General features: G+C 58.6%; 1 protein-coding gene across 1 annotated transcript in view; it reads left to right on the forward strand.

Moving 5' to 3' along the window:
• The window catches only part of VOLCADRAFT_105994 (flagellar inner arm dynein 1 heavy chain alpha), a gene marked incomplete at its 5' end in the record, with an annotated part of 28,347 nt that overhangs the window by 4,715 nt on the left and 1,270 nt on the right, over positions 1-22,362 (forward strand). The window contains 44 exons of the mRNA XM_002953423.1: positions 8-179; positions 522-694; positions 1,025-1,277; positions 1,623-1,864; positions 2,175-2,456; positions 2,716-2,904; positions 3,569-3,825; positions 4,094-4,220; positions 4,378-4,716; positions 4,997-5,226; positions 5,357-5,510; positions 5,707-6,294; positions 6,578-6,763; positions 6,975-7,184; positions 7,485-7,677; positions 7,938-8,078; positions 8,355-8,440; positions 8,674-8,925; positions 9,117-9,453; positions 9,655-9,755; positions 9,982-10,223; positions 10,734-10,952; positions 11,249-11,399; positions 11,599-11,773; positions 11,973-12,228; positions 12,427-12,637; positions 12,817-13,119; positions 13,326-13,521; positions 13,705-13,897; positions 14,405-14,606; positions 14,848-15,165; positions 15,435-15,749; positions 16,062-16,298; positions 16,651-16,884; positions 17,069-17,356; positions 17,465-17,701; positions 17,989-18,384; positions 18,619-18,811; positions 19,044-19,198; positions 19,369-19,614; positions 19,991-20,481; positions 20,753-21,338; positions 21,509-21,814; positions 22,119-22,319. Coding sequence (XP_002953469.1) covers positions 8-179; positions 522-694; positions 1,025-1,277; positions 1,623-1,864; positions 2,175-2,456; positions 2,716-2,904; positions 3,569-3,825; positions 4,094-4,220; positions 4,378-4,716; positions 4,997-5,226; positions 5,357-5,510; positions 5,707-6,294; positions 6,578-6,763; positions 6,975-7,184; positions 7,485-7,677; positions 7,938-8,078; positions 8,355-8,440; positions 8,674-8,925; positions 9,117-9,453; positions 9,655-9,755; positions 9,982-10,223; positions 10,734-10,952; positions 11,249-11,399; positions 11,599-11,773; positions 11,973-12,228; positions 12,427-12,637; positions 12,817-13,119; positions 13,326-13,521; positions 13,705-13,897; positions 14,405-14,606; positions 14,848-15,165; positions 15,435-15,749; positions 16,062-16,298; positions 16,651-16,884; positions 17,069-17,356; positions 17,465-17,701; positions 17,989-18,384; positions 18,619-18,811; positions 19,044-19,198; positions 19,369-19,614; positions 19,991-20,481; positions 20,753-21,338; positions 21,509-21,814; positions 22,119-22,319 — 10,863 coding nt within the window. The remainder of the gene's footprint in view (positions 1-7; positions 180-521; positions 695-1,024; positions 1,278-1,622; positions 1,865-2,174; positions 2,457-2,715; positions 2,905-3,568; positions 3,826-4,093; positions 4,221-4,377; positions 4,717-4,996; positions 5,227-5,356; positions 5,511-5,706; positions 6,295-6,577; positions 6,764-6,974; positions 7,185-7,484; positions 7,678-7,937; positions 8,079-8,354; positions 8,441-8,673; positions 8,926-9,116; positions 9,454-9,654; positions 9,756-9,981; positions 10,224-10,733; positions 10,953-11,248; positions 11,400-11,598; positions 11,774-11,972; positions 12,229-12,426; positions 12,638-12,816; positions 13,120-13,325; positions 13,522-13,704; positions 13,898-14,404; positions 14,607-14,847; positions 15,166-15,434; positions 15,750-16,061; positions 16,299-16,650; positions 16,885-17,068; positions 17,357-17,464; positions 17,702-17,988; positions 18,385-18,618; positions 18,812-19,043; positions 19,199-19,368; positions 19,615-19,990; positions 20,482-20,752; positions 21,339-21,508; positions 21,815-22,118; positions 22,320-22,362) is intronic.

Below are 22,362 nucleotides of genomic sequence, written 5' to 3' on the forward strand. Positions count from 1 at the left end.
GACACAGGAGATTGTCCGCACGACGGAGGTGGGTCAGGCTGTGGAGGCCAAGTTTAAGGCGTTTGCGCGGGCGGTAATGCAGACAGAAAAGAAGTGGTTCAGCGGTTGGAGCGACACCATCAACGGCGTGGCCATGCAGCACCTTAAGCAGACCATCTTCCGCCGCAACCCCACCACCAGTGAGTCAGTGGGCGGGCTGCCTGCGTCGGGTGTGCTGGGGCCCATGATATGGTACGCCGGGAAGGCGGAATGCTCTCTCGTCACTCTTGGCAAGTCATGCGGTTGTCCTTCCCCATAATTGGAAGTGTGAAGTTCCTTGCTCGCCTCTGACGGTGAGGCCGACTTCGGGTAACCCGCACGCCCACCCGGCCGATTTGTTGCACTTCCATCCCTCTCCTTCGCTGATGTGTTCATGGCCTTATATCAGTGGAGAGAAAGCAGCGTCGGCCCTCATTCGCGGGTCCTCCTACATCGCAACGGCTCACTCGAACCCCACCCTCTCCGCACCTGCCGCTCCTCAGACCGCGTGGAGGTCAATTTCCACTCCGACCTGGTGCGCCTGATCCGCGAGACACGCTACCTGGACCGTATGGGCTTCCCTATCCCCGAGATTGCGCTCAACGTGGCGCTCCAGGAGGACAAGTTCCTGCAGTGGCTAGAGGGGCTCAACTCCATGCTAGCAAAGTACTACGAGGTATGTGTAAAGCGGGACTAGGACGAGAATGAAGCGAGCATCGCAGGGTCGGTCAGTAGCCAGAATCGAAGGCCAGAATCGTTTTGCAACCCCGGCATGCGTGGGTCGGAATTGTAAGAAAGACGGAAGATTGGGTCCTGTAGAGCTACTTTGCGGCCCGCGACGCCCCCGGCCATCTGTCCGCTAGCCCTTACATACTTTTCAATCGTGTCCTTTTTTCCCCTAGGCTGCTCAGCCGAAAGGTAAAGGGGCCATCCATTAACATACGTCAACCATAGCCCATCCTTGCCTCGGTTCTTCTCTTCCCTGCTCTCTTCTTCACGGTCGCAGTCCATCGACCAGTTGACCTCGGTGGAACGTGAACTCATGGAGCGCAAGTTGGAGGAGCTGGAGAGCTGCCTGCAGCCCGGCTTCACCATCCTCAACTGGAACAGCCTGGGCATCACGGAGTTCATCGGCGCTTGCGACAAGGCGATCGCCACCTTCCAGCAGCTGGTCAAGCAGGTGCAGAAAAACAGCGGCATCATAGAGCAGGTCGTCTACGCCATTGCCAGCTCACAACTTGTGTCCGAGGCAGAGGAGGGTGAGGTTGGGCTCGTGGGCTTGGGGCGAGAAGGGAGGGACTGGGAGGGCGAACATGCACGGTGGGGGAAAGGCGTACGCGGGTAAGGTTTGGGGTGCGAGTCCTCGAGGGTCGCGAAGCTGCAGGGACAGGCAACCTATGATGCCTGGCGGCGAGCGGTGCCGCCAAACCTAAATCTATCCGGCGCTACACCTGGATCCGGTAGTCACTTTTTCAAGCATGGTCATTTCAGTTATCGTTGGCGAGGTCCTCGTAACTTAGTCACTCCTAATGCACGACCGTTGTAGCGCCCCAAAGCTATGTCACGACCTTGAATGCGCGCGTGTTGGTTGTTTACGCCCGCAGGTGCCGAGGTGATGGACCTCCAGGAGTTTTACGAGCACATTGAGCGGCAGCGGCTGGCAGTGTTGGAGGCGCTGGTAAAGAAGTACCGCACCATCAGTCCACTGCTGGGCAAGATAGAGGAGGTGGTGGCTGGAACCAACAGCGGAAAGTCACCCGCGCTAGCTGGCTATTACGCATTCTGGGAGCGTGCCATATTCAACGCACTAAATACCATGGTGCTTAATGCCATGACTACGCTGCAGGTGGGGCGGCAGGCTTGGTGGGTTAGGACTTGCTACGCAAAGGGAAAGCTTACGTTGAGGAACGAAGAGAAAACGCCGTGAGACGTCTTGTGTGCAACCTTAGCTGCACAATACTGGGATCCCATCTAACCAACTTCGTCGGCTTTCCAAGCTCTCTTTCTCCAGCTGCCGCTTGTGGCTGTTCCAAATGGCTGCTTGGATTGTCTCCAGCATCGGACGGCTGCGCCCACCCACGCCTTCTTTGCCACGCACGCTGACATCCCTCGCCTGCCGCGCCGTATCCTCCCTACTTGCCATTCCGCACCTACAGACCATGATTGACGAGCGTTCGCGATTTTTTGGCGCCCAGCGGCGGCCGCCGCTGTTCAAGGTGACTGTGTCGCTTCAGAGTGTGGACGTGGTAGTTCAGCCGCCAATGGCCGAGGTGAACAAGGCGCTGGGCCGGCTGGTGCGCAGTCTGGTGGAGTCCACCAAGAGCTTCGTACGCTGGATGGACGGCACCTGCATTGAGACGCCAGAGCAACGCGGCGCGTCGGACGATGACGAACCCATCGTGTTCACCTTCTATTGGGACGTGGCGGCAAACCCGCAGGTGCGTACCTGTGTATCAGTGCGTTCATGCCAGCATGCGGAAGCGGACACAACGGCAGGAAGGGGTTTTAAAAGGAGCCCCGGAACTATGTCGCGTGGCTGCTGCTGCTGGTGGCTATCTGCTCGTCTGTCGGTTTGGCACGGTTTCCAGTCCCCCCACGCCGGTGAATAGGCGATATAGCATAAATCCACGCTCCATGTCTGACCCTCTAATACACTTTTGCACGCGTCCTTGTCCCAACTGCTGACCGACACCGCAGGTGATCAAGACCATGCTTCAGCTGAACCAGTCCATCCAAAAGGCTATCACCTCGGTCAACAAGTACACAGAGAGCTGGCGGCGGCACCAGTCGCTGTGGAAAACGGACAAGAGCAGTGTACTTGACAAGTTCAAGGCGAGGGACCCTTCGGCGGCGCACTTTGAGGACAAGCTGTCCAAATACGCAAAGGTACCGCAAAAGCTGTTATTGCCGCAACAAGTCGCTGGCAATGTTTTTCTCCAAAATGGGAGCCGAGGTTTTTATAGCTAAGGGAGCGATAACATTTGTCTTTTGGTGTGTTGCTTATCGCTCCTGACCCAAGCGGCTGGCGAGGGCTACGCACCTAGACCCCCGTTGAATAACCAACACAGTGCTGCCGTACTGCATCTGGGTACAAATCCCTTCCTGACCCAAATGTTCATCCGATTCTTGCAAAAATTCTGATTGCCGCACAATGTTATTGTCTTGCGATCACACCAATCCATGCAGTAAATTCAACACTCCTCGGTTCTCACATTCTTGGTTGGTAAACCCACACAGCCAAACTGCCAGGACCGTCTCTCTCCTGAGCTTCTATCAGCTCCCCGCCCTAAGTACCCCGACAACAAATTCTGTTTTGTGGCCATAACGTTGCACTTACGGGTCGAACACCGTGAGCGATGGGATGTACGGCGTCATCGGCGCCGTATCGTTCGTTTTCGCTTCCCGAAAAATTTTGTTCTTTTCGCTCGTGAGCGATATACCTCTCAAGAAAACATTGGTCGCTGGCCGGCGTGCGCTGCCAGCGACTGCCACTGTCCCCACAGCCTCCTCGCTTTCCTGACCTGACACCTCACCCGTTCTCCCCCTGCAGATGGCGGTGGAAATCTCAGCGCAGGCTAAGGATTTCGACCAGGACTTTATCCGAGTTTCCTGCCACGCGCTTGCGTCGTCCGTGTGCGACGAGGCACTGGCATGGGTGCGCGCAATTGCGCAGACCATGCGCGAGCTGGACGCAATCACGGAGGCGGCGCTGCGAGACAAGATCGCCAAGTTCCAGGCTGCGCTTCACCGACCACCCAATACACTGGAGGAGCTCAAGCAGGTGCTCAACACCGTCAATACCATCAGGTGCGTGTATGTGGCTGTAAGACTGGACAGGAGGGCATGTTTTCCGGGCAGCGTGAAGCATCTTTCAAAGGAGGGCTTGCCGGGCTGAGTGAAGACCTGCTGTATTAACACGTCCGTCCCCGGGTGGTTAGGATTCCAGGTGACGGCAAATTCTCCCTTTCCCGTTCGTCAACTTAACCCGGGCACCAGAAAGGGTGCGCTCGAAGGTTCCCACGAGCTCCATCGACGCATGGTTTTCCATCCCTCCAATGCCGCCGTTGAATCATAGGGGTGAGAGCATGGTGATGGAGCTGCGCTACACGGACCTGGAGGAGCGCTACCGCACCCGCCTCCTGTACGCCACTCACCCTGAGGAGACCGCCCTGTGCGAGGCGGAGCTCAAGTCTGCGTGCGAGGTGGGTCTGGCGTCCATGGATGGGGACGGCGTGCAGCCGGTAACGGAGGAGGAAGGTCTAAATAAGCTTGGAGCTTTCTAATGAGCGATGCTATAGGGCCGGGGCGCCCGCATAACTAGTCGGCCTTACCCTAACGTCCTGCACTCTCACTTCACAGGTCCGCCAGCTATGGCTGTCTCTCCTCAGCGAGGCGGACGAGGTGGACTGGTCACTTGAGGATACCAAGAAGAAGTTCTCGGAGACGACACGGATGCAGGTGGTGGACTTCTCTGCCTACACTGCAGAGCTGTGGGAGCGTTTCCGCACCAGCGGCCCCGGGCTGCCCACGGTGGAGCTGGTGGTGGGCCTGGACGAGCTGCACAAGTACGAGGCGAGCTTGCAGGATGCGCTCCGGCAGCGTGAGCAGCTGGTGCTGGCAGAGAAGCTGTTCGACATGGCCATCACTGCATATCCCGAGCTGGCGCAGCTGGAGGCGGAAATCCGGAAGTTGGGACAGGTGCACTGGGATGATGCGCGCGGGTGTGGGGCAAGGCTCGTGTGCCGTAGATGCAACGTTATGGCTATTGGAAGGATGGGTCCTGGCTGCGCCCCAAGCTAGGTGGTTTTGTACGTGATTCCTGTGGGTTTGGTAATCAATGGTCGGGCTGAATTGTTTGGCGATTGTTAGCAGGATGTGCTGCGTGCGGAGAGTCGTCGCAGAGCGTTCAAGCCAAATTTGCACGTACAGAAGACAAGCCGTCGTGAAAGCGTCATCCGCCATGCTGTACAAACGACAGGTGTACGGCGTGTATGCCGAGCACGCCGAAGCTGTGCGTCAGTACTCGAGCCAGCTATGGAGCGAGCTGGATGTGGGCAAGATGATGACGGGCACGGAGGCGGTGCTGACCAAGCTGCGCAAGCTCAAGAATCTCAAGCTGCTGCCAGTGTACGAGTTGGTGGAGAAGGAGATCCAGGGCTTCTACAACTCGCTGCCGCTCATGAAGGAGCTCAAGAGCGAGGCGTTGAGGTGCGTTATTGGTGGCTTATTGGGGGGTATTGCCGAGCCATAGCTTCGCTGCGTGCCTCTCTTTTGTCGCGGTCGGGCTTCAGTAACACCTCCCCCGTCATGCCTTGGCCCTTCCCTTGCCACCATCCAGGAAGCGGCATTGGAGCCGGTTGATGGAAGTGACGGGCCAGGAGTTCGACATGGACCCCAAGACCTTCACGCTGGGCAATATGTTTTCTATGCAGCTCCACAAATATGCGGAGGAAATTGGGAAGATCACCAACGCGGCCATCAAAGAGCTCACGGTGAGCTTACTGAGGGCACCACAGTTTCCGTTGATGCTGCAAGGACATGTACCCATAGTTGCTGCAGCCTGTAGCCTATTGAGTTAGGCGTAAGCGACACATTGCCCCAACCCCTACCTTTGACGTTCGTCTAGGTCCAGTGTCCCGCCTTAATGCCCTGTTTCCCGCGATTCTTCCCACTGCCGTCTCCAAACAGATCGAGTCAGAGATCAAGAAGCTGGCGGACGTGTGGCGCGAGCAGCGCTTCGAGCTGGGCAAGTACATGAAGGGCCCCGAGGACCGCGGTTGGGTGCTGCGCTCTACCGAAGACATCCTGGTGCTGCTGGAGGATATGGGTCTCAACCTGCAGTCAATGATGGCGTCACCCTTTGTGCGGCCCTTCCTCACGGAGGTCCGAGCCTGGGAGCAGAAGCTCTCCCTTATCGGGGAGTGCATCGAGGTGTGGATGCACGTGCAGCGCAAGTGGATGTACTTGGAGAGCATCTTTGTCGGCTCGGACGACATCCGGCACCAGCTGCCCGCGGAGGCCAAGCGTTTCGACAACATCGACCGGCAGTGGCAGAAGACCATGAACGATACGGCCAAGAACACGGTGGTATTAGACGCATGCATGGCCGACGGTCGGCTGGACCTACTCAAGAGCCTGTCGGAGCAGCTGGAAATCTGCCAGAAGAGCCTGTCAGAGTACCTGGACACCAAGCGCTGTGCCTTCCCGCGCTTCTTCTTCATCTCGGACGACGAGCTGCTGTCCATTTTGGGAACCAGCGACCCCACCAGCGTGCAGGTGAGTCAGAGCGATGGCTTCCCGGGAGGCAAGGAAGGGAGAAAGGATAGGCAGGCTTGGAAAGTGGGCACGTAGACTGAGGTCGGAGGTCTAAGCGGCTTGGCTGGGGGGTTCGGGTTTAGGAAGGAGCATCCGGAACGTCGCCCACCTGTTTATTGGCCACCCCATCATCAGGGTCTAGGCATCGTAAGGATTCGAAATCGGTTTGGTCCGGATCTGGCTCTCATCTTCTCCGGCTCCTTTTTCGTGCCCACGCCCTGTTCGCCTCTTCCCGTTCTCACAGGAGCACATGCTCAAGTTGTTTGACAACTGTGCAGCGCTGGTATTCGGGCGCGGTAACAAGACCATCACCGGCATGGTTAGCAGTGAAAAGGAGGGCTTTGAGTTTCGCAATGTGGTGCCCATTGAGGGCGCGGTGGAATTGTGGATGACCACCGTGGAGGCGGAGATGCGCAAGACGCTTTACCAGGTGCGGGGGCTTGGGCCGGGTGCCTGATGGTGCCGTGTCCTGTGGGCATGTGTTTCGTCGGCGGAATGTTCGGACCTGCCCTGCTGTGTGGGTATGTAAACGTTGCAGTGAATTCCACCACACTTGGGTGAGTGCACCTGTGACCTCGTGAAATGAACTGTCTGGCTACTAACTTGGGCCTTCCGTGTCCGGTTGCTGCCTTGTGGCGCAGATAACCAAGGAGGGCATCTTCTACTACGCAAAGTCTCCCCGCACCAAGTGGATCAGCGAGAACCTGGGTATGGTGACACTGGTGGGCAGTCAGATCTGGTGGACGTGGGAGACAGAGGACGTCTTCCGCCGGGTGCGAGACGGCAACAAGCATGCCATGAAGGAGTTTGCAGCCAAGCTCACGGGACAGCTGTCCGAGCTGACCGGCATGGTAAGGGCGTGTGGGTGCGTGCAGATGTGCGCGCAGGGTTGGAGTCGCCCCTGCACCCAGGTGCCCTTATCGGCGTTTGTTGTTCGCCATGAACGCATGGCAAATAGCGCTGAGAGATCCGAGGGAAGGGTGATTGACATTTGCAGGCGCGCGCATGAACGGGGCCTCGTGCTGCCCTTGCTCCTTTTGCCCTAGTTGTCGTTACCCCCTGTGGTCTACTGAGCCTCACTCTACCTTCTCCGGTATACTCTGTTCTTATCTCCTTTCTTCCCTGCCCTGTTTTCTATCACTGCTCTGAAGGTGCGCAGCGATCTGAGCAACGAGGTGCGCAAGAAGGTCAACACGCTCATCATCATCGATGTGCACGCGCGCGACATTATTGACACCTATGTGCGCGACTCCATCGTGGACGCCCGCGAGTTTGCGTGGGAGAGCCAGCTACGCTTCTACTGGGACCGCCAACAGGACGACATTCTCATCCGCCAGTGCACGGGTGAGTGGATTGGAGGGCGGCTAGATGTGAGCAGGACTCAGGGCCTGTTCGTTGGGGCGGGAATCGGCTGAGGGACTGGCCAGAGGGGGACCGAACAACGACGCTTAACGTTGAACATTTTAGGGATGAAACCGTTTGCAAGCATTCGCAAGGTTGTTGGCAGGTTCACCTTCAAAGCATGGGCCTGGAAATGTGGCGTGACTGTCCCTACCGCTACTGCCGCCCCCTAACCCGCCCTGGCCACTATGTCCTTACCCCAGGTCTCTTCAAGTACGGCTACGAGTACATGGGACTCAACGGCCGCCTGGTCATCACCGCCCTCACCGACCGCTGTTACATGACCCTCACTACGGCCCTCACATACCGCTTGGGGGGTGCGCCGGCAGGCCCAGCAGGGACAGGTGTGCCGCGAAACTATCTTGATGTCCATACAGTACTGGGGCTGTCAGGCCTCCAGCTGAGTCACTTGAGCTAGGACTGATCCGTTCGTTTGGGCCTGGACCGTCTTTGGGGCATACCGTAGCGGAAAAGTGGTCCTCAAGCCTAAGGAACAGCGGCTATTGAAACTTCTATGCCATTCTAAGCCGCATCCAGTGCTTGGCATTTGCTTAACCATGTGCTTGCCCATTGGACCGTCTTGCGTGCTGGCCTGGGTTGAAATGGTGGTGGTGCTGTAGGCAAAACGGAGACCACCAAGGATTTGGCCAAGTCGATGGCGCTGCTGTGCGTGGTGTTCAACTGTGGTGAAGGACTGGACTACAAGGTGCGTTGACCGGCTCCTTTGATACACGGTTGTTGTACACGGCATGCGCCGCTAATTGTAAAAGGCAACGAAAGGCGGTCCGATTCATTGATGCTGCCATACTTCAACAGGGCTCCTTGTACTTGTCCGTCCCGTCCTCACCCATACATCCGTGCCCCTTGTTGTTTCTTTTCATGCGGTCTGGGCGTGACCGATGTTCCTTCTATCACGCAATTTTTGTCATCTCCGCGCAGGCGATGGGCTCCATCTTTAGCGGCCTGGTGCAGTGCGGTGCTTGGGGCTGCTTTGATGAGTTCAACCGCATCGAGGCGGAGGTGTTGTCCGTGGTGTCCTCCCAGATCAAGCAGATCCAGGAGGCGCTAAAGAACGACCTGACACGCTTCCAGTTTGAGGGCAAGGAGATCAACATCGACCCGCGCACCGGCATCTTCATCACCATGAACCCGGGCTACGCGGGTCGTACTGAGCTGCCGGACAACCTCAAGGTGAGCATGTGCGCACATGACAGCATCTTTCCAGTTCGCGAGCGAAAACCGCTGGCGTCAAAATGTTTACCGACAGTGCGTTGGCGCATGTGTAATGTACTCCTCGCAGCCCAACCCGATCCCGCGCGCCACACCACCACGCCACCTTCTTCCTACCCCTGCGCGCTTCGTTCCCTGGCCACTTCGTGCAGGCCTTGTTCCGTCCCGTGACCATGGTGGTTCCTGACCTTGAACAAATTTGTGAGATCATGTTGTTCTCGGAGGGCTTCGACAGCGCCAAGGTGCTCGCCAAGAAGATGACGGTGCTGTACAAGCTGTCCCGCGAGCAGCTTTCCAAGCAGCACCACTACGACTTTGGGCTGCGTGCGCTCAAATCGGTGCTGGTCATGGCCGGATCGCTCAAGCGCGGCGCGCCTGACATGTCGGAGCAGCTGGTGCTGATGCGCGCGCTGCGCGACATGAACCTGCCAAAGTTCATATTCGACGACGTGCCACTGTTCCTGGGACTCATCAACGACCTGTTCCCAGGTGAGTGAGAAGAGCACGAATCTCAGCTGGCCTGGCATTGTGACTCTTGCTGGTTGGAGACCTGAGAGGCTCTGACGGAGGGTAATGGGGGAAAAACTGGAGTCGGTGTTGACATTCATTAACCCCCATGGCTGTGGGGTGTTAGGACGCAGTTCCCCTTCCCGAAGCCCCTGTACCCCTTTTTCCCCTTGCCGCCCACAGGTATGGACTGTCCCCGGGTGCGCTACCCCCAGTTCAATGACGTGGTAGAGTCAGATTTGGCGGACCAGGGCTACAAGGTGCTCACGGAGCCCAGCGAGCAGGTAGGAAAGAGAGCAAGGGAGAGGGCAAAGGGGTCATCACTTCGGTAGAGGTCTTTCTTTTTTGCATTCTCTGCTGCCCAGAGACTTGAGCCATTTCCCATTCTGCGTCCGTGGTCCTCCCCTTTGGGCAAGCAGGGTAAGACTCTGCTACGAGACGTATCTAGTAAAGCTCAGTGCTGGTACTGACGCACCGTTGTCCTTTGCCCCGCGTTGACATGCCATGCAGGTTGACAAGATTGTGCAGCTGTATGAGGTGATGATGACCCGCCACACGACCATGGTGGTAGGGCAGACGGGCGGAGGCAAGACCGTCATTCTAAACACCCTGGCCCGCGCACAGACTAAGCTTGGCAAGAAGACGCACCTGTATACCATCAACCCCAAGGCCATCTCGGTTTCGGAGCTCTACGGTGTGCTGGACAAAGATACTCGTGACTGGACGGACGGACTGCTGTCCAACATATTTAGGTGGGACGGGCCTGAGGGCCAGGCATCATGGAGTGGGTCAGCAAGATTTCGCTTATTGCACCGCTGTGCGGGCCCATACCGCCTGCTTGCCCATATTTTCCCGCCTTGTATGATGTGTGAAACAGGGGGGTGTATCTTCGCCCGTGGCAGCTACCCTGCGAAACCCTGCCTTCCCCGGTATTTCGGGGCACCCTCATCCAGTCACCCTAGTCAACTTCTCAGTGGATCGCTCAGGTTCCGCACCCGCCACCAGCATCCAACGGAATCTGCCGGGTCGACAGCGGCGCAACTCCATTCCTGGTCGGCTCGCAGGTTAACTTTATCCCAGGTCACCACTGTCCATCAACTAGGGGCGCAATGCCTTCCACCATCGGAAGGACTATTCACCCTCACGGGTATCGATCCCGGGATCTCCCGGGGGCAATGGTCGCGCCTTACCAGTGGTGCCAAACCCTTGTATGCTTGTTGGCCCAATTCCAACCGCCGGAAAACCCCCCAATCCAAACGTAGGGAGATGAACAAGCCGCTGCCACCGGAGCGCGACGAGGCGCGCTACCTGGTGTTCGATGGCGATGTGGACGCGGTTTGGGTGGAGAACATGAACTCGGTCATGGACGACAACAAGCTGCTCACACTGCCCAACGGAGAACGCATCCGGCTGCAGAACCACTGCAAACTGTTGTTCGAGGTGTTCGATTTGCAATTCGCGTCCCCTGCTACCATCAGCAGGTGAGTGGAAACGCAGGAAACCAGGCCAGGATGCGAAGGGGGGAGCCCTGGCGGCGTCATGCCGCCTCGGAAGATTGGGCACCATGACGGCACGGGCCAGATGGAACGGGCCGCATGGACAAGGCCTAAGACCCAGCAGTAGGCTATGAGGGGTGGTGCGCGTCCGTGTTTTGAATATCCTGTACCCATTGGTTTTCCCATTGCGGCCCCATTGGGCGTTCGCCATAGGTGGTTACGGATCTCCTTACGAATCCCTTCCGCCCCCCTGGCCTCCGTGCACCTCCCGGCCCGTCCAGGTGCGGCATGGTGTACGTAGACAGTCGCAACCTGGGCTACAAGCCCTACATCTATACCTGGCTCAACTCCCGTGCCAAGCAGAACGAGGTGGACATCCTGCGCGGACTGTTCGAGAAATACGCCGTGCCTGCTGTGGACTGGGTGCTGGAGGTGCGTACATGCGTGCGTGCGGTGGTGGGCGTGTGGGTGGATGTGCGTGCGGTGGTGGGCGTGTGGATGTCGGCGTGGGCTGCGTGGGCGCGGGCAGCGTGGCTACGCGGATATGCACAGCACCCTGTTGTTACTTTACCGCGTCACGGCTGATGAGTTAGCTACTGCTGTTTGGCGTGCTGCGGTGCTGTGCATGCAGGGCATCGATGGAGAAGAGCTGGTCCGACGGCCCAAGCAGGCGGTGCCCGTTACGTCGCTCAACATGATCACGCAGCTGTGCAACCTGCTCAACACCACCATCACCGACCACCCCCGCATGAGCGACCCGCAAATCCTGGAGGCCATCTTCCTCTTCTGTACCGTCTGGTCGCTGGGTGAGCTCTGCTGGCCGCGGTGTGAATGAAAGAGCCGGGGTCGGGCTTAAGGGTTTGTAGCGTGATGACTCTTGGAGGAATGGATGTCCGCTGCGTCACTTAGGAGCTATGCCGTGGCTCATCACGGAACAACTCGTGCGCGCCAAACGCGTAACCTTGGCCCACCGTTTCCGCGCTCACCTCCGCTGCCACTTCGCAGGCGCTGCACTGGTTCAGCGGCCCGAGTGCCCCGATCGCGACCGCTTCGACGCGTTCGTGAAGCACATCGCGTCCATGGGTCTGGTGGACGGGGAGCGAGTAGCCGCCACACAGCTGCCTGCTCGCTCGCTCTACGAGTATTGCTTCGACACCAACGAGGGCGTGTGGAAGAGCTGGAGGTCGTACCTGCAGGCCTACGAGCCGCCTTCGGACGGCGCGTTCAGCAAGATCCTCGTGCCCACCGTGGACGTGGTCAGGTGAGTGATGGGCTCATCGCTCGCGACCGCCCTTTGGGCCCCGCCTTGCGCCTCCCTCTCCTATCCTTTCCTCTCATCTTTGGCCCTCGTTACACCTCGTTATACCTGCTCCACCCTCCTTGCGCCTCACACAACATCCCGCTTGCATCCATCCCTCCTTTCCCCCCTCGCTCCACCGCATCGAATCACCACGCGCAGGTCCACCTGGTTGTTGAACACGGTGGTGTCCTCGGGGAAGCCCTGCCTGTTTGTGGGTGAGAGCGGCACTGCCAAGTCGGTCACCATCGCCAACTACCTGGCGCATCTGGACGCCAACATCAACATCGTGCTCAACGTCAACTTCTCCTCCAGGACCAGCTCGTTGGACGTACAGCGTGCTATTGAGGACTCCACGGAGAAGAGGACGAAGGTATGTGGTGCAGTGTTGCACATACCGGCTGCGGTCGCTGGCAGAGATGCAAGCATGCGTGATGCGGGCGACCCACACAGCCCACACCCCAGGGCTGTGTGGGTTAGGGGTTTTATTAATGCGGTGCCCTAAAACTTCTGAACCACCTTTCCTTGCGTCCCTCCCCTTGCCTCCCACAGGACACATACGGCCCACCCATGGGCAAGCGACTGCTTATGTTCATCGATGACCTCAACATGCCTCGCGTAGATACGTACGGCACACAGCAGCCCATCGCGCTGCTCAAGCTCTTCATTGAGCGACGCGGGCTGTACGACCGCGGCAAGGAGCTAAGCTGGAAGAACATGAAGGATGTGCAGGTGGTGGCTGCCATGGGACCGCCCGGCGGTGCACGCAACCCCGTCGACCCGCGGTTCATCTCGTTGTTCAACGTGTTTGAGATCCAGTTCCCGTCCAATGAGAACCTGCGCACCATTTACCAGGTATGATATGCAGGCTTAAGGGTTCGCGTTGCTAGTGGATCCGGTGTTAGCGCCGTGTGTTCCTGAAATCCAGGCGACGTGGTTTCCATGTTCTACCTTGCTACCAATTAAGTGTTTAGGACCCGAGGTGCACGCCTCTGCACCGCGACGTCCACGCGGTTTGCCAAGAAGTGACGTTAAGGATGATGGTTGTCCCGTCCCTCCAGGCCATCTTGACTCGTCACCTGGCCAAGCTGCCCTCGGACGAGATCCGTGACCAGCTAGGCGAACGCCTCACCGACGTGACACTGGAGCTGTACAACTTCATCATCGACAAGCTGCCGCCCACGCCCTCGCGCTTCCACTACATCTTCAACCTCCGTGACCTGTCGCGCATCTACGAGGGCCTGCTGCTGTCCATAGGTGGGTAATTGCCGACTGGGTTATCCGGCGGGGTGGCCACATGCGGATGTGGCGGGACGAGGTGCCCTCGTAGCGATCCCTTCCCGTCTGACACACCACCTCCAATCCTACCGATACTACGTCCATACCTGCATCCCCGCTCCTCCCGCGGCCCAATCCGCCATGTGCACACATTTACCTCAGGCGACTGCTTCAAGACACCAGAGCAGTTCCTCCGCCTGTGGCGCAATGAGTCGCTCCGTGTGCTTCACGACCGGCTGATCAGCACGGAGGACAAGCGATTGGTGGTGGAACGCATGGAGGCGCTGGTGCAGCAGAAGTTTCCCAACCTGGCGGCCTATACGCTGGCATCACCGGTGCTGTTCGGGGACTTCAAGTGAGGATACGTGCGTGGACGATGCCGCCGCACGCGTGGGGACAATGATCCATCAGGTCCCGCCCATCTCCAGGGCTAGGCGGGCTAGGAATGTGATGCAGTGGGAAATGAAAATGATTGAACCTGCGGTTGTGCGGCAGTTGCAGGCCTGTGGCCTGCTGGGGTTGGCACCTTGCCGGCGGTGGTGGATGCACGATGGCTGTTCGTGAAGGGTGCTCATGAATGATAGGAGTAGTGTACCCTGCCTCCGGTGGTGTACCACATTCGGGGCCGCTAATCGGCGTAAGCTGCCATCCCGCCTCCTGATCCCGCCTGCTGAAACACAACTGCCACCGACTGCGCTCTTTTCGTTCAAGTCTCTTTAACCCGCACGCTTGCCACCTGCCTGAATTCCTGCTTTCCTCCGATATGTCTCACGCAACTGAGCGGAACGTTGTCATACCACACGATGTGTCATGCAACATGACGAATGGGTTTGGGTGCTCTGTGTCTGTGCGTGTGCATCAGGCATGCTGTGAACGAGCTGCTAGGCGAGGGCGAGGTTGCTCCCCGTATGTACGATGACCTCGGCGACTACGCATCCATCAAGCCGCTGTTCGAGGAGATCATGTCCATCTATAACCGCAAGCGCAAGCCCCTCAATTTGGTTTTCTTCGAGGATGCGCTCGAGCACCTCACGCGTATCCACCGCACGCTGAGGCTGCCGCAGGTAGGCATGTGATAAGGAGAGGGCAAGGTAACACCGGGAAAAGGTGCCATGGGCCGGGGTTTTAAGTTTCGTGGATTGGTCTCGAGAACGTTTTCATCTAGGAGAGGGTGGAGGATGAGCGTGGCGGGAAAAGTCGCATGGATGGCTTCGGCATTAAAAGCCACTATCTGGCATCATGCGTCTCCTTAGTTTTTCAAGCTTATGTTAGCGCATCCTGCCTCCCTGCCCGTCCATACACTAGGGTAATTGCCTGCTGGTCGGTGTGGGCGGCAGCGGCAAGCAGAGCCTGTCCCGCCTGGCGGCCTTCACGGCGGGCTGCGAGGTGTTCGAGATCACTCTCACACGTGGTTACGACGAGACGGCGTTCCGCGAGGACCTCAAGCGCCTGTACGGCATGCTGGGCGCCGATAATAAGCGCGTCATGTTCCTGTTTACTGATGCACACGTGGCGGATGAAGGCTTCCTGGAGCTCATTAACAACATGCTCACCAGTGGGATGGTGCCTGCGCTGTATGACGGCCCGGAGAAGGACGGTCTCATTAGCGGCGTGCGCGCTGAGGTAGGGGAAGTGGCAGGGGATGGCGGTGCCTAGGCCGGGTGCGTGGTCATGAAAAGCAGGCATTCGTAAGGAAAGTATGATGTTTTCAAGCGAGTGTCCCAAGGGAAGTTACCGCAAGCCACAGTCGGTTCGCGAGGGCCAGTGTTGTTTGCATGAGACTAAACCCAGGTTAAGGAGGGGATGGAATGGATACAACAGCCTTCCTTGGAGCCCCTGTCAGAAACGCAAGCACTCTTGCATGCACACCCGAACGCTTCTTCATCCCACAGGTCGAGAAGAAGGGCCTGCTGGCGACCAAGGAATCGTGCTGGGCCTACTACGTGGACAAGTGCCGCAACAACCTGCACGTGGTGCTGGCCATGAGCCCTGTGGGCGAGTCGCTGCGCTCGCGGTGCCGCAACTTCCCGGGCATGGTCAACAACACTGTCATCGACTGGTTCGAGCCCTGGCCCGAGCAGGCGCTCACCAGCGTGGCCACCGTGTTCTTGGCCGAGGAGCAGCTGCCTGAGGCGCTGCGGCCGCTAATCGTGGAGCACATGGTCACGGTGCACCAGAGCGTGAGGACGTTCTCAGCGCGATTCCTGGTGCGTGTGGCATGCGAGCATGGGCGCGGATGGGGTTCCTTAGGCAACGGGTATGGATGGCAAGGACGCTTCCTAAGCCGGCCCATATATACTCAAACACGGACGGCCAGTCCGGCAGTTGCAAGACGACATTGGCCCAAATTTATGAGGAGTTGCTAATTACCCGCTCACTGGGAAGAAGGAGCAGATGTGGGCGCACGTGTGGAGATGGGAGTGCTCGTGCGGGCTCCGTCTGGGTAGGATTCAAGACAGCGCTTACACCTGCGCGCATCGCTCGCCTCGCTCGCCCTCCTTTCGCGCTCCATCCCGCAGGAGGAGCTGCGGCGCTACAACTACGTGACGCCCAAGAACTATCTAGACTTCATTAACAACTACAAGCGCGCGCTGGCTTCCAACCGGCGCACCATCCAGGACACCGTCAGTCGGCTGTCTGGCGGACTTGAGAAGCTTATCCAGGCGGCGGTGGAGGTAGACGCAATGCAGAAGGAGCTCAGCCAGGCCAAGGTGGTTGTGGAGCAGGCTACTAAGGAGTGCAATGAGCTGCTGGAGGTGGGATGGAGGGGTGGGGTGGGGGTTGAGGATTGAGGACCGTAGCCCGACGAGAAGCAGGTGCAAACAGTCCGGGAGGTTGTAGGTGGGGACAGAGGCAGGACAGGGAGAAACATAGAGGGGGGAACTGGGAAGAGTGTCTGTAGCCCGGGGTAGATGAGGAGGAATTTGGGTTCGCGGCTGGAAGTCCTTGAGGAATGCAGCGGCAGAAATGCTTTACCTACCCCCGTTCAAAACCCTACAACTGCCCCTACACGTATTTCCCTGACCCGCTCCCTCTAATAGTGACATCCCTCCTCACCCGTTATCCTCATCATCCTCACTATCCGCTTCGCCCTATTAACCATCGCAGATCATCAGCACGAACACGGTGGAAGTGGAGGCCAAGGCCAAGGCGGCCGGTGAGAAGGAGGCACAGCTCAAGATTGATGCTGAGCAGATCTCGGTGGAGAAGGCGGAGGCGGAGGCGGCGCTGGAGGAGGCGATTCCAGCACTGGAGGAGGCGGCGGCGGCGTTGCAGGACCTGTCCAAGGACCATATCACCGAGATCCGCTCTTTCTCAAAGCCACACGACATGGTCCAGAAGGTGCGAGCAGGCTCTGGGGCCACGCGGCGCGGTCGTGTGGACAGGGTGAAGGGCAGCGACTGCACGGCTTATATTGACTGCGGCTCTGATCCCGCTGGGGGCCTCCTACATGCTTCCCGTGGCACCGCCTTGCGGCTTCTGACGCCCCTACCTTTCCCCCCGTGATATGTCGTCCGGCGGCCAGGTGTGCGAGTGCGTGGTGATCCTGCGCAACCTGAAGGACGTGTCCTGGGCGGGCGCCAAGGCCATGATGGCGGATGGCAACTTCCTGCGCACGTTGCTGGAGTTCGACAAGGACTCGCTGACGGATAAGCAGGTCAAGCGTGTTAAGGAGTACCTCAAGGACAAGAACTTCAACTACGATAGCCTTAAGGCGAGTGACGGCGAAGATTGCTTTTGTTCACATGCAACCCACGAATGTGCTTGTCCTCGGCGCCGCATGGCTGTCGGCATCATGTGCGTGCATGTACACGTCAGTGCTTTGTCAGTGCAAAACACACACGCGCATTCTGTGTGTGAAGGTAGACAGCCTCACTTACCGTATCTTGTGTGCGTCTCCGCGTTCGCAACGCGTCCGCAGAACATTAGTATCGCCGGTGCGGGTTTACTCAAGTGGGTTTTGGCGATGGTCAACTACAACAACGTGGCTCGCACTGTGGAACCTAAGCGCAAGAAGGTGGCGGAGAGCGAGAAGAATCTGCGCATCGCTCAAAAGGACTTGGCCAACACCAAGGCCGAGCTTCAGTCGCTCAACCAGCAGCTCAGCCACCTGAGGCAGCAGTTCGAGGAGAAGACGGCGGAGCAACAAGACCTCAAGGTGCGCCCGTGTGATAAGGAGTTCTGGCAGGGAGTTCTTAGAGGCAGGACATTGCATCTGTCCAAGGATCTGAAACCGGTGACTAGTGCGTCTGATTGCGTCTGTGGAGGAACCCCACAGCAAGCAAAGGTGGCTTGTTGTTTGAGGACTGGCCTCGTTTGTCCGGATGGATGGGTGGTATTTTCTTTGGGGCAAATGGACAGTCCTGTCGCCAAGCCATCCCTCCTGCACACCATCATCCTCTTACCAGTGTCCCGGTTCCGTCCCTCCTACCGTCTCGCCCGCAGGCCAAGGCCGACCTGATGGAGCGCCGTCTGCTGGCCGCGTCCAAGCTCATCGCTGGCCTGGGCTCCGAGCGCGAGCGCTGGACCCGTGACATCGCTGACCTGGAGGCCCGCCGCGACCGCCTCATCGGCGACTGCCTGCTCACTTCCTCATTCTTGTCCTACACGGGCGCCTTCACGGCCACGTACCGATACGCTATGGTGTACGAGATGTGGCAGGACGATGTTCGCGAGCGGGGTGTGCCGCTGACACAGCCCTTCCGACTGGAGTCACTGTTGACGAGTGATGTGGAGACGACGGCCTGGGCGAGTGAAGGGCTACCCAGCGACGAGCTGTCCATCCAGAACGGCATCCTTACTGTGCGGGCCAACCGTTGGCCGCTTTGCATAGACCCGCAGGTGGGTGGGTGTACGTGCGTGTGTAAAGGACTGAGTGAAGAGCGTCTCTACAGGCCACATGTCACAGCCTCCATAGCTTCTCCTCCCGGCCCAACTTCCCAGCCCTTCTACAGACCCCATCCGGACAAGCTACACGCGCTTCTGTGGGTTGGGTTTGTCCTCTCCCTACGGCAGCAACTCCGTTCCCGCACCGCGTTGTAACCCCCACCCCGTTCCTGCCCGCTTTCTTCCCAGATGCAAGCGGTCAACTGGATTAAGAGCCGCGAGGGTAAGATGCTGGAGGGCAAGGTGAAGACGTTTAACGACAGTGACTTCCTGAAGCAGCTGGAGCTGGCTATCCAGTACGGCTTCCCCTTCCTATTTGAGAATCTGGACGAGTACATCGACCCGGTCATTGACCCGGTGCTGGAGAAGAACCTCGTGCCTGGTGGGTATAAGCCGAGGGAGGGGTAACGCGAGAGGGGACAAGAGGACGGGCTGGGGGCCAAGAGTAGGGAGGTTGTGTTGGGAGCCAGGAGGTTGGGTTGGATGAGGAACACTCGCCCTCCCATGATGCCATTTTCCATTGCCCAGTCTGACGCTTCCTCCTCCCGGCCGCCCCTAGACTCCGGTGATTTTCGTCTCTTCCATGTCATGACTCTTGCTGATGGGCCCCGCAGGCAGCACCGGCAAAGCGGTGATCAAGCTGGGTGACAAGGAGGTGGAGTGGGACAACAACTTCCGGCTGTACATGACCTCAAAGCTGTCTAACCCCCACTACGGCCCGGAGATCAGCGGAAAGACCATGATCATCAACTACGGTGTCACACAGCAGGTGCGTGCCGTAAGGAATCCTTGGATGGGACGGAGAACATCGGAACATCGTTAGACGTTCCCAATATACCCTCTCTCTGCGTATGCCATGCCTTCGTCCTCTCCTTGCCTTCCGCCACCTCCCGTTCCCCTCATATGCCCTCCTCCCACATCAAACTTTCACCATCGCAGGGTCTTACGGAGCAGCTGCTGAACGTGACTCTGCGCCACGAGCGTGCTGATCTAGAGGAGGCCCGCGAGGCACTGATCAAGCAGATGAGTGAGAACAAGGCCACCCTGCAGGCCCTGGAGGACACACTGCTGCGGGAGCTGTCCAACGCACAGGGTAATATCCTGGACAACGGAGAGCTCATCGCCACACTGGAGAGCGCCAAGCTGAAGGCGGTGGAGATCGCGGAGAAATTGGAGGCGTCCAAGGTGTGGGGAGGGAAGAGAGGGAAGGGCCCAGTAGGAGCTAAGGTTAAGATTGGTGGAAGGATGAGCTCAGGGTCTGTGGCGCGAGATGCTGGTCCCCCTGCGCCCGCTTTTCGATAAAGGGGATGGTGATGGGGTGTCCTAGTGTGCTGGATAACAATTTGGATTATCAAGGTAGCTACGGGATCATGCGTGCTTCAAGGAGCACGGAAAAAGGTCGGGCAGTGCAATATACGCATATACGCATATACGCTCGTGCAAACCGCCTTACGACCAAGATGGTTACCAGCATTCCTCTCGTGCTCTCGCGAACTGCACGCTTGCGCTGCCCAACGCTTTCACCCCGCTTTACCATTCACCCACCACTTCCCGCACTAAGGTAACGGCTGCCGAGATTGAGGAGACTCGCGTGCGCTACAGCCCCGCGGCCAAGCGTGGCGCCATCCTGTTCTTCGTCATCGCCGGCCTGTCCGCCATCACCAACATGTACGAGTACAGCCTGGCGTCCTTCCTTGTGGTTTTCAACGGCTCGCTGCACAACTCCCGTCGTGACGCCTCCATCGAGGGGCGCCTGCGCAACATCATCGACACGCTCACCTACGACGTGTACGCCTACACTTGCCTGGGTTTGTTTGAGCGCCACAAGCTCATGTTCTCTTTCCAGATGACGTCCAAGGTCCTGGAGGGCGAGACCCCGCTGGATCCGGCGCTCCTGGACTTCTTCCTCAAGGGCAACCTCAGTTTGGAGAAGGCCGCGCGGCGCAAGCCTTTTGACTGGTTCCCCGATGCTGGGTGGCAGGACCTGATGCGGCTGGTGGAGCTGGGGCAGAAGAAGGTGGGGCCAGATGGCCGCATGCACGCATTGGCCAGGTGCGCGTACGAAGGAAGGGAAGGGAAGGGAAAGGAAGGGGGAGGGGAAGGGAACGGGTAGTTACGGGTAGTTAGGGGGGGTTCGGTGTTTGGAGCGCTGGAAAGGGAATGCGGTAATGGTATGGGTTTGCCTGTTCTAAGCTGCTGACCCATCCAGCACCAACCGTCCTTGTGCAGCACATCCGCCCTCCATCCACAGCAGCAGCCTCCACTCTCCCCCACCTTTTGCTCCATTGACCGGCTTTCACCGCCCCCGTTCTCATTCTCGCAGTCTGGCCAATGATATCGAGTCTGACGAGGGTGCCTGGCGGTCCTACTACGACCTGGAGGCGCCCGAGGAGGCGGAGCTGCCCATGGGCTACCACTCCTTCCTCACCGACTTCGAGAAGCTGTGTCTGCTGCGCTGCCTGCGCATGGATCGCGTCACCGTTGGCATCACGCGCTTTGTGATCAGCGTCATGGGTGAGAAGTACGTGCAACCGCCTGTGCTCGAGTACCGCGCCATCTACAAGCAGAGCTCCGAAAACACGCCCATTGTTTTCGTGCTCTCGCCTGGCGCCGATCCGGCCTTCGATGTGTTCAAGTTGGGCGAGGAGATGGGCTTCAGGCCGGGCGCCAAGCTCAAGTACATGGCCTTGGGCCAGGGCATGGGCCCCAAGGCGCAAGAGCTGATTGAGACGGGCGCCACCCGCGGGCTGTGGATCATGTTGCAAAACTGCCACTTGCTGCCCACCTGGCTCAAGACGCTGGAGAAGATTCTGGAGAAGATCACCAAGCCCCACCACGACTTCCGTCTGTGGCTCACCACGGAGCCCACCGACCGCTTCCCGCTGGGAGTGCTGCAGCGCTCACTCAAGGTGCGTTCTGCGGGTCACGCCGGCAGGGGCGTCTGGGTGTTGTGTGCAGCTATGGGGATGCAGGCGTACCAGTTTGTGATGTAGGGCGTTTGTGCTTATTAGTGGTTGTGCGTGCCCCTTTCTCCCCCCACACCCGCTTACACCTTCAACCCGCGGCCCTTGCGGCGCAGGTGGTGACGGAACCGCCCAATGGCCTGAAGCTCAACATGCGTCAGAGCTACTCTAAGATCACGGAGGACGTGCTGGCCGACTGCCCGCATGCAGCCTTCCGGCCGCTGGTCTACGTGTTGGCCTTCTTCCACGCCGTCGTGCAAGAGCGGCGCAAGTATGGCAAGCTTGGATGGAACGTACCGTATGACTTCAACGAGACGGACTTCCGCATCTCCATGGCGCTCATCTCCACCTACCTGACCAAGGCCTGGGACGCTCAGGACGACCTCATCCCCTGGGGCACCCTGCGCTACCTCATTGGGGAGGTACGTGATAGTGCTTCGGCAGCTGTGGCCGAGTGGGGGCCGGGGTTTGGAAATGAAGTCTGCCACTGAGCGCTGCTATCCCCGATTGCCCGACGATCGACAAGGGATCAGCGCACAGAATAGTTTCGGTGGTGAACCGACAGCAGCTCCTTTGTGCAAATCCACCTCGGCCCTCCACATCCTGCGCATTCCTCCCGCATGCTGCGGAAATCTGACCTTCTATGTTAGCTGCGGTGGTGGTTCCGACCGTTCTGATGCGTTTTCCGCGCTGCTGCTCTACTCCGCACTGCTCTATTTCTTCCAGGCCATGTACGGCGGCCGCGTGTCGGACAGCTACGATCGGCGCATTCTCACCACCTACTTGGATGAGTATCTGGGGGATTTCTTGTTCGACACCTTCCAGCCCTTCCACTTTTACGCATGCAAGGATTACGTCATCTCCATCCCATCCAGCGGGCCCCGGGACGTGTACCTCAAGGCCATTGAGGCGCTGCCCCTGGTCCAGGTGGGGGGATGTGGAGCTCTGGGGGCTGCCCTGTGGGACTGGG

Source organism: Volvox carteri, assembly GCF_000143455.1.
Source record: "Volvox carteri f. nagariensis unplaced genomic scaffold VOLCAscaffold_36, whole genome shotgun sequence".
NCBI classification, from domain to species: domain Eukaryota; kingdom Viridiplantae; phylum Chlorophyta; class Chlorophyceae; order Chlamydomonadales; family Volvocaceae; genus Volvox; species Volvox carteri.